The sequence below is a fragment of the Hipposideros armiger genome, unplaced genomic scaffold, assembly GCF_001890085.2.
Source record: "Hipposideros armiger isolate ML-2016 unplaced genomic scaffold, ASM189008v1 scaffold_750, whole genome shotgun sequence".
Classification (NCBI taxonomy): domain Eukaryota; kingdom Metazoa; phylum Chordata; class Mammalia; order Chiroptera; family Hipposideridae; genus Hipposideros; species Hipposideros armiger.
In genome coordinates, this window is record NW_017732100.1 from 279,819 (window position 1) to 293,674 (window position 13,856).

Genomic DNA, 13,856 nt, shown 5'->3' on the forward strand with positions numbered 1-13,856 from the left:
CCCTGTCGGCCGCTCTCTGAGTTCTCTTGCCCTTACGTGTGGGCTCGCCTTCCTTGGAGCATTTGCCGCAGAGCAGGCATTCGCACACAACTGCTGAACTGACGACAAACAGTCCCTGCACTTGACTTGTCATCCCATCGATCAGGCCCCTCGGGCCCTGAGCACAGGAATGAGGTAACACCTTTGAGTGCTGTGTGCGCGGCGTGTACCCCAAGGGCAGTGTTAATTAAAGGAGGGATTGCCTTGAGAGGAAGAGGTCTTGCATCCTCCCAGGAAACCGAGACAGTCTGCACTGCAGTGCAGCCTGTGTGGGAGAGGGTGAGACAATAAGGTTAAAACCAAGGGGCAACGCTGTCTGTGGTGGCAGAGGCCAGGTTTCTAAAAAGATTACAGATAACCCGGGGGCTCCTTAATCCAGCTGTGAAGGATCATCAGGGGCAAATATATCTCACACAACCTTGTCCTGAGTGACTGAAACATCACTGTGATGCAGACTCAGCGTCCCAGGTCCCCTAAGTCCCACCTATGACAGACCAGACTCAGAGCCACACCCCCAGGGCCCTTGGCCCCGCCCCCTGGCGTCCTACTCTCTTGCTCATGGGGTCTTTACCTGACCAGAAAGTACCTAAAGCTCTCCCCTCAGTTGTCATTGCTTTCCATGACGTCTCTAAGAAAATGACACATGTATTGAGGCATAATTTACATACCAAAAAGTTGAGCAATGTTAAGCGTACAATGCAATGATTTTTAGTAGATTCACAGAGTTGCACAACCATCATCACCATCCGGTTTCAGGGCACATCCATCACCGGGATAAGACCCCTCACGCCGTTTACAGCTTTTTCCCCGAACCAGTCCCAGCCCAGGAGACCAAGCTCTGCCTTCGGTCTCTGAACAATGGCCATTTCTGGACATCTCCTACAAGTGGAGTCATACGATATGACGTGTTTTGCATCTGGTTCCTCTCGCGTGGCAGAACCTATCGAGGTCCATCCTTGCTGTGGCGAGAATCAGTGTTTCCTTCCTCCTTATTGCTGAATAGGGCTCCACCGTACGGAGGAACCGCATTTTACTCATCCGTTCACTGCTTGTATTAGTTTCCTAGGAATGCTGTAACAAAGTGACACGAACTGAGTGGCTTCAGGCAAAATAAATGCATTCTCTCAAGGTCTGGAGGCCAGAAGTCATAAATGAAGGTGTCGACAGGGCCGTGATCCCTCTGAGACGCTGGTAGAATCGTTCCTTGCATCTTCTTAGCTTCTGGGGGTGGCCGCCGATCTTGGGTGTCCCCTGGCTTGCAGCTGTGTCACTCCGAGCTCCACCTCTGTCATCACATGGCATTCTCTCTGTGTGTCTTCCCATCGTCTTCTTTTAAGGACATAGGTCACATTGGATTAAAGATCTGCCCTCCTGCAATGACCTTGCCTGAACTAATTACATCTGTAATGACCCTATTTCCAAATACGGTCATATTCTGAGTTCCTGGGAGTTAGGACTTCAACTTATCTTTCAGGAGGACACAATTCAACCCATGGTAGCAACTGACGGGCATGGAGGTTGCTTTCACTTTGGCTACAGTGACTAATGCTTCCATAAACACTTGCATGCACATGTGTGCGTGGACGTATTCTCATTCCTCTCGTGCTCCCCAGAACTCTTACATGGGGGACATTTCTCTTGCTTTATGTTCCAACATAAATGGGCCCTCTCAGAGAAGTGTTTTCTGATCGGCCTATCTAAGCTAGGTCCCTACTGTTATTCTCTATTAGGGTCTTATTTCCTTTAAGTTAATTATCACCATGTATAATTCTCTCGTCTGTTCATGGGTGTAGACTCTGTCCTCCATCTCAACTGTAAAATGCATGACATCAAGTAATGTCTCCGTTTCTTCCCACATAATACCTCTAGCTTCTATTGTGTCTCTTAACAGGTACTCAGTAAAGCACCACCGCCCTAAAGCATTTTGTATGTGAACTGGGGACCTCACACACAGCATTGCCATCTTCTGTCATCTTTACAGCTCTTTTTATACTTGCCATTTCTTCTGCTGTACTTTCACTTATTTGAGGAATGGAAATGCTTCTGATTTTTCTGTATTCCTCACAAATCCTAGCTGAGCACCAGGCATGTGAAAAAAAAAATGTGATGAGTAGTAATTTGTGGAAGGGAGAAGATGTAGGAATGTGGACTTTTATTCTGTGACAAATAACAGCCATTAAGTCAAACGTATACTTCTTTCCAGGCATGGAAGTAGTTTTTAAGCATCATCATAGTTTCTTGTGTGAGTTCACTGATGGAAGATCATGTTTTTCTAAAATGAGCTGTGTAGGTCATTTATGCCGCCATGTGGAGTGATGTCGGGGTTGATGCGTCGTGATCTATATTTATGGCTTTGGGAACACAGGTGTCAGTTCTCAGTAATAATGCAGATTGATCTGTATTTATAGCATTGGTTACAGGTCATAGAGATATGGATCAGAGATGAGATAGCATGGTTTTGCTGCTGTTTAAAGACTGTTCTTTCATAGAAAGATTGTCTTTATTTATTAAAGTCATGAAAAATGAAGGAAGCAATTTTCTCCGACTGTATTACAAACATTTTGAGGAACACCTGTGAACCGTTCCATTTGATTTGGTTACATCTGGCCTAGACAACATTTTTATTTGACTATTTCTTTCATTTTATCTATTTTGGCCTTAATATTTTACATTAAATTTAAGAAGCTGTTGCCTTTTCCACTTTTTTTTTTTTTAAAGAAACAAAAGGCCCCTTAAACAGGACTGCATTTTTCCAGTCACTCCTCTGGCCACCTGTATACTTTTGTACTTAATTAGTCCACAGCTGCTCTGGTCATTCACAGAATATTAGGCACAAAGAGCAAGGCCACTGGTGGGATTGTTCCAGAACCTTTTCCACCTTGAAACTATTTAAACATGTGGGAAGATATGAAGGCCCGGCTGCGTCTACACAGCCAAGGTCAAGTAGAAGCGTGGACATAACGCAGTTGGGACCGACCAGGATACGTAAGCTCAGTACACTATTTCCGTTCTCCTGCATGAGGTATATGGTTTGCCTACAGAGACAATGACAATGCTTGCTTTCAGTTCTAAATAGAGACACCTACACCTATCATTTTCAACATAAAGTAAACAAAGTCTTAATTTATTACAATGCATTGTCAGTGTTTTCTATTTCTTAGAGCAAGCGAGCCACCATAAAAATAGCGAAAGTTACAGCTCGTGAAATTCCAACCCTCACAGTCCTCAGTGGTCAGGCACAAAGCTATCCTTATGACCCCTGGAATTAATCCACCACACAAGCATTTACTACCAACTGTAAGCCACGTGGTCTCCTGGCAATGGGGCACGATGTGGGGGACCCAAGACGTGCTCGTTATCTCCGTGACACTTGCAGTCTACTTTTTTCCAGTGTGTTGCATGGTGACATGGGATATGTCAGGCAATGACTGCTTATTGAATAAGTGAAAGGGTTGATTTCTTGACGAAGACACGGCGAGAAATTCCTGGGTGCTTTTTCTAAACCACTTGTTCTCAAACTTGAAATTGCCCGGAAGGCTTGAGTTTCTGATTTAGTGGGTTGAGATGGAGTCCCAGAACTTGCAGTCTTAACAAGTTCCCAGGTGAGGTCAATGCTGCTGGTCCGGGGGACACACTTGAAGAACTTCTGTCGTAGCCATCTGGTGTTGAGCCAAAGCAAGAAGTCCCCCCTAGCCTCAGGCGATGTCGCTGATGGGCTAGCTGCTGGGAGAGTCCTGGTGACAGAGTCCCACCAGCGACAATGCCCATCAGAAGCCTGGGTTCTGCAAACGACCTTGCGGCAATGACTGTCCCTCTTTCAAAACCTGGAAAGGTATTAAGACTGATTGACGCTGATATCTGTAAGAATGCAGAATTTAACAAAATAACTGGCAAATTACAGACTGTGAAAGAGCAATCAGCCGCCCACCAGTCTTGTTTAACGACGATTTGCAAAGCGCTGTGTTGGCAGGGGGAGGCCAGTCTGCAGAGCTGTGAGCCCCAAGACTTGGCCAACACCTGCCTTCGCTGGAATCTGTGCTTGCTAAATTAAACCTCAGAAGAAATGATTACCAAAGTCCACCAATGTGGATTTTCTGCTGGAAAAAAAGAAATGGCCAAAACTGTCTTATGAAAAGTGCCCACACTGACTTTCTTGGGGAATGTCATATACATTCCATTAATCTAAACTATTTGGAAATGTCACATTAGTCACAGAAATTCCCTTCACTGAGTTTATCGTTTTGCCCTTTGAACAAAGGCTTGTTTTGCGTTGGGTGGAAGGAGATATTGTGGGGTCAGGGGCGGTCCACCTACAGCAGGAATTCCTGTTGCATTTGGGACAATGACCGTCCCAACGAGAACCTCCCTAGTGCCAGGGAGGAGGGGCAAGGGACCTGAAGGTTGAGTGTATCCTCTTAAACTGGGGCTTTTCATCTGACCCCAGAAGCCTGTGTGATGTGGAACCCCAGGACTGAACCTCAATCACACCTTCATCTCCTTCCTTCCTTCTCACTAATTAAAGTGCAGAGATGACCTGAGTTATTCCAGAAGGCTAAGTTCTGCAAAGGTGGGGTGACTGCGTACCCACGTTAGCCTGGGACAGCCGGCTTTATGGGAGGTCCTGAGGTAACTCGCTAATAGTTGGGGAAATTAATTATAAGGTCATCTTCTTTTAGGTGAAAGAAAGCCAAACTCTGTCTTCTTTTGAGGATGTACTTTTATATTCATCCTAGTAAAAAATTCTTCATATTGTGTTGAACAAAACACACACCCTCTCTCCCCTTCTAACGTGTGCATGTTCGCCCTAGTTCAAGTTGTTGGAGCCACAGAGAACAAGTCTTTTGAAGGACAGCCTTCAGGTATTTAAAGACGTTATCGCGTTGTCAGAGGTTGGCCAAGTTTCTCTGTCAAGGACAGATAGCAATGGTTTTGTTTGGGTTTTGTGAGCCATACAGCCTCGGTTATGACTGCCTTCAGCCCTTGTAGCTGGAAAGCTGCCACAGATAATATGTAAACAAATGGGTGCTGTTTACATATTACAAATGGGTGGCTCTGTTTCAATAAAACTTTATTTACAAAAACGGTGCAGGGCTATACTTGGCCCATGAGCTCCAGTTGGCTGACCCCTGACTTAGAGGAAACGGGGAAGACAGCATAGTTGGGGAGAATCGGTAGAATCAGCAGCCAAACTCTTAGAACTAAGGAGAGATTTCAGCCATCTTGACAGATGTTGCATCATTCACAACAATAACAGCATTCCCCACCATCAGCAATAACTAATGAGAGAACGTGATAGCCAACAAGCTACCCTTTACAATAGCAGCAAAGGTGATAGAGAATCTAGGACTTCTTCACACATACTCAACAATGTCTATGGAGAAATAAAAATAAACGTTATTTACAAAGACAGGCTACGGGCAGGGGTGCCTATGACATGGCATTCGCCAGCCTTTGGTTTCAACACAGTGCACTGGCTGCCTGGGATCTCTGTTCTTCCTCTTAGATCGGCCAACTCTTCGTGGAAGTTTGGGCTGATTGCCAAGACCAGGCCAGGTGGCGTCCACCCAGGCCATGACTGTGTGTGTAATGTCACTGCTCCCTGATAGCTCTCGGCACAAGTGACACTTAAATGAACCTGCTTTAATTCCCTGCTGTCCGCAGTATGGCTCCACTGCTGCCTCAGACTGCAGTTAGGCTCCTCAGCCAGACTGTAACTCCTGAGGACACAGATGTTTGCATTCCTGTGACAAACACACAACAGGGACTCTGTGAAGACTTGTTGGTTAAATGCATGGTCCAGTGAATGACCCACATTACCTCTGTCCTCGGCCGGATGCCTCTTACTTCCCTCTTGCATTTCAAATCCCTCTGTCTGTGAATGTGCTTTTTGGAACTCAGTTAAATAATTCCAATGAGGAATGAAACTTCATATCCTTCACTAGTTTGGATTTCCCTGGGACTGAGATGACATCTTTTTATTGCTTAGTGTGCCACATGTAAGTCCTTAATGGATGCTTCCTGACTGACCAGCTAAATGACCACCTAAGACCTTTGGTCCCCATGGACTGAAGATGGAATTGACTGTGCTAGATGTCCAACGGTGACTGCCAAGTTCCTACGCTTTCAAGCCTTCCAAATATCTGAAGCCATTAAGACACTATTAAATCAGAATACCAACGGCAGTTTAGCAAAAGATCTCACATCCTTTAGTCATTTAGATGTTCTTCTCATAAAACATGCTTAACGCCCACAGATCGTCAACTGTGATGTTGTTAGAGAATTAAAAACAAGACAGGATTGCTGTGACAAAGCCACACAAAAGTTGCAATTAGAAGTGAGAGTAAAATAAAGGAAAGTGTTTTGGTATAAACTCTAGATCTTAGGTAATATAAATTTATGTCTAAGTGAGGGGCGTATCCATGCCTGTTGCCAGGCAGAATTTCAGCCTTCCCAGCTTAGATGCTAGGTCATCAGTAAAAGGGTGTGAATTGAGCTTTCAATCAAAAAGAGATCTTCTTAATGACTGGTGTCTTGATCTGACCACTTGGCTAGTTAATTGGCCTACACATACAGCTGATCTCTTTGTGAAGACACACATGGGTCACTGATGCTCACTTGAGGGTCTCATGCAGTTTAGGCAACATTGGGAGAGTTGACTGAGACTAGATGGCAGAGTCATAATGGAGGGTGCACGGTAATGCGCCAACATCACAGAGCATCCTAGATATTCTAGTTTCCGCCTTTGTTTTTCAGGCTTTCCTCGGTCTTAAATTTGGAGCTTTGAGGGGAATTTGATCTTCTTAGTCTCGGGGAGGTGTAAGGTCACAGGGCTGAAGGTCACCGATGGCCCACTGTGGTGTGACCGAGCGGATGCACTGAGCTTTGTGCCAGGACGGCTGTTCAGCCTCGAGAGAAATCTGATCCGTGAACAGCACTGTCTGTGGAGCAGCGTTTGCTGCTCTCTGGCCTATGTGACCTTGAGGTTGGAGTAAGGTCAGGTAGAGAGTTGTGTCTGGGATCCGAGAACACGAGGAGGAGCCTGAGACATAACTTATCATGAGTCACTCATTTTCATGGCTAAGAAAACTGAGGAACAGGAAATGGCACGATGTGTCTCGCGACACCCCAACTCCCATGATTTTTCTCCTCCTTGACGTTTGGTTCTGTCCCCCTTCCACTGCACGCTAGGTGAGGCCACAGCATGTAGGACAGGCTGGCTGGCACCGATCAGGGACATTTCCAACACCAAGCTCAACACATGTATCTCTGTCCTACCTCCGTCTTTTCTGAAACTACAGGAAGCGGAAGCTATCGGCAGGTATGTGAAAGCTCGGTTTCCGATGAGATGAGCACTTTGATGCTGACCTGGTCAGAGTTTGCATGGCTGAATAAACTGAGGCTGGGGACTCAGGAAAATATGGCCAGCTATTGTCGTTATATTTGAGAGCATCGATTTTAAATAATTTAACTTCATATGGAAGTACAAAACCAGTTCAGAAAAGTGAAGTTTATGTTTTAACTTCCAAAGACAATCTCATGTATATAGACATATGTATATTTACACACACACATCCTCATATATATGTTTATCAACGTGTATACATGGGACTGGAGGAGGAAAGCGGGGAGGAGAGAGAGATGAATCTGAAACTCCTAAGAGGATGAATCCTTTGTCTCCCAAACCCAAGCATCTCTTCTAGTTAGAGTTCTAATTAGGGATAAATTAAAAAATATTTAACAACCCGTGTGCAAAGCAGGGTCCCATCAGACAGACACCGGATGGGAAGTAATCAACCTCTGTCTTGGCTCTAAATAGCCAAAGAACAGGCTGACCAGCCCCCATCCAGATCAAAAAGACAAAGGCCCTCCGATAACTCTCCTGCCCACCTGCATACCTGTATACAGGTAACACACACAGACATCCTCACAGGCTTGATCTCACCTCCCCAAGACTGTCCTGGCCTCCACTAATCTTCTCATCTGTACCATTCAGAGGAAGTCCGGGGTAGACACATATGATTATCACCTAAATCTATGATTTCTCTCATTACGCGGTATGGGTGGCCTATCACCGTTGCTTAGGGATATTTAGGGACAATTCTTTGAGACCTGGTAGGAAGCCTGTCATGATTAATAACGAGTGACTGGGCTACTATGGACCCCTGGGCTACGCTAGTGCCCACAGTGCAAGTAACTAAGATATGCTGTTCTCAATTTAATCTTTTTCTGTCATGGTACCTAGGCAACAGGGACCCTTTCCAACCTCATGCATTATGTTATCTTTTCAAAGCAGACATAAAAGCACCTAGATAAATAAATATGAACTCTGATAGAAAATTTTCTCACATTGGTCTAACAACTTTTCATTTTGTACTTCCTGGAGGGGAATACTACAAAGTAACATAGTTATTTGGGAAAACTCCCCATATAAAGTTTTCAAAAATCGTAAGGCAAAAGAAACAAAGTAAATGTGTGTACATCGAGAGCCACAGACAGCTTTTGGACCCCTGGTTAGATGGGGTGGCGACTGGGGACCAGTCCCCTTCTTTCCCATAAGACAAAGATAAAAAATTGGGTGATCGCTAGGCGCTTGTAGGCCCCATAACCCATGCATAGCCCCTTTACCAAATTCGATAACTGATCATTGTAGAAAAATGAGAAAATGTGGCGAAGCAAACAGAAAACAAAGAATTGAACATTTTGTCACTAAACGTTGAGCCCTTTAAAGTTTAACATTGCTATCATTTTAGAGAGTAGAATTCCAGCTTTCTCTGTCAGCATCCATGTGGATTTTACAAAACAAGGGTCACACGACCTGTACGCTCTGTAATCTGTTTTTAAAACTAATTTGTTGGACGTGTTTTAAGTAAGGAAGTCACTGGTGTTGCCCTTCTATTTTGTGTCGCTGTTCAAAGCACTTTACATGTAATTTAACACACAAAGGACGCCTCTGCACCAGGGACTGCTGTCCTTGTTTGAATGACGAGGACACCAGGCATAATGAAGTTAAACTGATGTCCAGTCACGCGGGTAACGCGTGGGGTGGAACCCACCAGGGTGTCTGGCTCCAGAGTCCTCACGCTTACTTCTGGACTGGCCTGCCCCATATTTCAGTCACGATCTGAGGCATAGGGAAGGGTGAGGACGTGAAGAGCTGGGAGAAGGGACGAGGGGAAGCCAAGGTCTTGCGACACTGCAGCGTGCTGGCGGCCATGGCCACATCGGGTCCACAGGATGGACAAGGGACACATCACCTTCCGTTCCTGTCTGTACCTGAGCCTACCTTCATTCTGCACTTTTTATGACTCACTGCAGCCTTTTGGGCTGAAAACAGTGAATCATGATACAGAACTGCTTCCTTGGGACTCAAGAAATGACCTGAACATTGAGGCCTTCTAGTTCTTTAAGTTACGTGGGCGCATACGGCAAGAAGAAGGAGCCACCACGCCGTTCAGTCGGGGGATAAACTCGGCAGCTCAGTCACATTTCTGAGGCAGAAGGGAATGTGAATGGCGGGTGAGCTTTGGTGATCAAAATGATTGTACTGATTCTACACTCACTTGCACCTATCAGGCTAACATACAGGAACTAAATTCTAGGAATTGTGGAATGGCGGCTTCACTGATTTTAGTCTCACTGGGTAGACTTTAACACGAGCATCATCGTTATTTGGCAATATCTCCTGGATTTATATTTTCCCTTTTCCCTTACCTCCAGACGGGTGCTAATTAGATAACCTATTTTGCGCTTAGCGGCAGAGCCCGAGTATCCATTTTATGGACTCCAGCCTAAATGGGAAAAGGCGCATTATGAATTTTCACTGTGCAGCTCTCACAGAAATTAAGAATGAACGGGCATTAATTGCTGAAGAATGAGATCCTTAGTCAACTAATTTTGTGATAAAACGCTCTAATAAAAATCATTAGTCATCACCGTGAAGGTACAGTAGACAAGCTGAGATAAATCTAAGAGGCAGGGTGCTTGTCAACCTCAGGCGTGCAGGATGGTTCGAGGGTCCTTGTGTTGCTGACATTTTGCTCCTGTCTCTGAAGCAGCAGCCCTGAGAGGTCTCTCCGCCGTGTGCCTTAGTGTGTCGGAGTCATTATGAAAGTCACTGGTCACGTGATTCACCAAAATGAGTGACACCACTGGGCAGGCAGTCTGGCACGCGTGCGTCACGGCCAGGGGCCAGAGGGGCTGTATTTTTACATCATTCTATACCAACCGCCGCTGGGGCCCATCTTTTGAAAAAGTCTCTTCACCCTTAGGTCTGGAGTCATAGCAGTGATAGCTTTTGACAGGCTAGGTCCCTTGCCTGCCTGACCCTGAAGGCTGCTTAGATTTTTCATTTTTATTTAATAGAAGTCAGCTTAATCCAACATATTAATTTAGCGTTTGCCATGTGGCAAGCTGTGGGCCCAGGTACAAGCTGGATGCAAACTATGATGTGTGCCGGGTCACAGTGTCACCGGTGTGGGAAGACAAGCCGAGGACACAGAAACACAGCAGAGGAGACTCTGATGGGGAGGTGGGCCAGGGACCACGAAGGAAAGAATTCTTTCTGTTGCCAGGGGACAAGTCGAGCTTTTGGCTTTACAAATAATGACTAAAATGATATTCTTGACTGTCCCCTTACAAACCTGTTCAGCAAGACCATCTCAGTAAACAGCCTCCCATAAACCCGGCTGCTGTGCCCGAAGCTACGCATCATCCTTGGTTTTCGCTTCTGCCAGCCCCCACGGCCCGTCCATCAGCCAGTCCTGGCAGCCTGGCCGGCTCGCTGTGCCCTGAACCCGCCCTCTTCGGGCCTCCCCACTGCGACGCCATCATTCCCAACCGAATCACGGCCGTTGTCCTCTAGTGGGGCTCCTCGCGTCCACTCTCACTTTATCAACCTCCATTTCCACACAGTAGCTAAGCGGTCTTTTTAAAAGCGCACATCACTCTCACATAAAATCCTCTAAGGCAGCGGTTCTCAACCTTCCTAATGCCGCGACCCCTTAATACAGTTCCTCATGTGGTGGTGACCCCCAACCATAAAATTATTTTCGTTGCTACTCTATAACTGTGAGTTTGCTACTGTTATGAATCGTAATGTAAATATCTTTTTGTTTTCTGATGGTCTTAGGCGACCCCTGTGAAAGGGTCGTTTGACCCCCAAAGGGGTCGCGACCCACAGGTTGAGAACCGCGGCGCTAAGGGCTTCTCATCACCCTTGAGATCAACTCCAGTCTTCCCTCCACGGCCCCATGATCTGGGCCCTGATTCCTTTCCAACCTCTGCTCAAACTACCACCCACCCTGCTTACTATGCCCCCACCGAGCTCACATCACCTGTGCTCCCTGGACACGCCCCCACCAAGCTCGCATCACTTGTGCTCCCTGGACACGCCAAGTGTTTATTCAGGCCTCAGGGCCTCTGCATGTGACTCAGCCTGGAACGCTCCTCACTGATTGTCACAGGACTGAGTCTTGTCATCTGGTCTCAGTTCATCTGTCACCTCCTCAGAAAGGCTTTTCATGACAACCCTGTTGAAGTAGGCATCATTCCCCCACCTGCCCCCCCAGTCTCTGTGCTATTATACCGGTTTATTTTGTTACTATTTAAAACAAAATCCGATTCTTGTTTTTGTTTGTTTGCTTTCACCTGTGCCCTCCAGGAGAATGGAGGCACCTGGAGATACTGGTCTTGTTCACCGACTCCCAGAGGGGTGACTGTCACATAGCAACTGATAAGTAAAGACATGTGAAATACATGAATAAATGAATGAGTATTTGAAATCAACATCATTGGTTCAAACATTCCACAGTGTGGTCTATACAGCAGGGGTGCTCAGACCCTTTCTGTGGAGGGGCTTGTCGGCACATATCCTGGGCTCGGGGTTCAGAGTCACAGCCCCACCTGAGTACAAGGTCCCTTCAGTGCAGAGGGAAGGAGGGCAGATTGGGAGAAAAGTGTGAGTTCCAGGCTTGATTTTGCCCCATTTTTCTTGGCGTAACACTCAGGCGAGAGGTGGTATCGTGCACTGAAACGGAACAGTGAGGGGTTAATATATTGGGCTCTGGAGTCAACAGGATGTGGTGCCGGGTGTGGAGCAGAGCCACTGTTTTGCAAGCTGTGTGGCTTTGGGATTTGTCATTTACCATGTCTGAGCCCCAGTGGGCTCATCTGTAAAATATGAAAGGGGACATCCCTCCTATAATTGCTTGGGGTTTGAATAAAATACTCCAGGTGAAGCTCTGAGCACCCAGCAAATAGTTGGTGCCTAATAAATGCTTGTTATTCATGTCCGTGGCTAATGGTTTCCTCACCTGCATGATGGGTCTAGTAAATCCTGTTCATAATGGAAGGTTTGCTATGTACTCGATGAGAAAGGGGTTTAAAAAGAACAGAAACTTAAACGTGTACACTATGACTGCTGAAGTCATATATCAGCCATCATTGAAGGACTGAGTCATGGTTTCGTTTTCATTTAGTCAACAAATATTTGTTGAGAAGCCTCTGTGTACCGGGTATTGTTCTAGGGGCCGGAGGTACAGGAATGGTCAAGTACACGTGCTTTTACAAAGGCAAGCGTATAGTTGGGGAGACAGTGACACACACTAACTGTGACACAGAGTAAAGAGTTCGCGGGGCTGTAGTCACTAAGAGAAGGAACAGCATTTCAAGAAGAGCGAACAGACCCACACAAAGACTCACGGCGGGGAAAAGGCCTGGTGCTCCCAGAGTGGGGCACAGAATGTGGTGAGATTAACTTTAAACAGCACATGGTGAATTACCACACACTATCATGTCATCCATCTAAGTCACTAAGGAGAAATTCAAATATTTTCTGGAACCATTCTCACAAAAGTGTGTGAAATTAAAACGTCTCTCTGCAATTAGCCTCGACAGTCCTGCATTTCAGTGTGGGGGGAACTATGTCTTCGGGATCATAAATCCAGACGTTATTTGGATAATTTAAAACTTCTTTCTGGACACTGAATCCTAAATTGCATCAAAATGATTAATGACCTAATTGTTCAATCCCCCACTTCATTCTGCCTGGGTACACGATTTCGATGGGAAGGAAACCATAAACAGATTCCTTTGTTATTTATATTCACCTAAACCCACAGTCTATTCCTGTTGAGAGTAGCAATTAGATTTCTAATCAGTTTTCCAAAACAGATTCATGGGTTTATTTCTTACACAAGTGGAGAAAATATGGGTCCCAAGTGTGGAAAGCATTAAACGTTTCTTAAATTCAATTCAGACAATCAAGCTCTGTGCGCCAATAACATCACAACTTTCTACACCCAACCTGGGATCCCAAAAAACAGAACTAACAAAACCCCTTTCAAAAACTCACCGTCATTTCTCAGTATCAGTGGTGTGGGTGGCCCTAGGACCTTGTGATTTGTCACTGTATTTGTAACCACACAGGTATAATTCCCAACATCTGATTTTTCTACTTTGGCGATATACAGATTCCCAGTCTCTTGAGAAACGAAGCGCCGATTGTCCTGATAGGAAGGGTATTCATTGAAGATCCAGGCGTAGCTCAGCTCTGAAAGCAAAAGAAACCGTCGTTAGGCACTCCACTCTGTTCAGGGAAGCAGCGCTCAAGTTAGACATTCACACCATCGCCCACAGAGTCTTTCTCCGCCTGCTAAATATAAATAGGAAGTAACTGCAGTCCCCTAAAGCATTTTACCAGTTTTCCTACCTTTAGTCGATCGGGTCTGATTTCTAAAGAGCTAGAGAGTAAACGGATAGTCGATTAAGAGAAACCCGATGTCTTTAAGTCAAGGGAATAGCACTGAGGTTTGCTAAGC

At 45.7% G+C, this 13,856-nt stretch overlaps 1 protein-coding gene across 1 annotated transcript in view; it reads right to left on the bottom strand.

Annotated features, from left to right (window-relative positions):
- LOC109373897 (contactin-4) overlaps positions 1-13,856 on the bottom strand; it is a 289,091-nt gene that overhangs the window by 166,905 nt on the left and 108,330 nt on the right. The window contains 1 exon segment of the mRNA XM_019628144.1: positions 13,391-13,588. Coding sequence (XP_019483689.1) covers positions 13,391-13,588 — 198 coding nt within the window.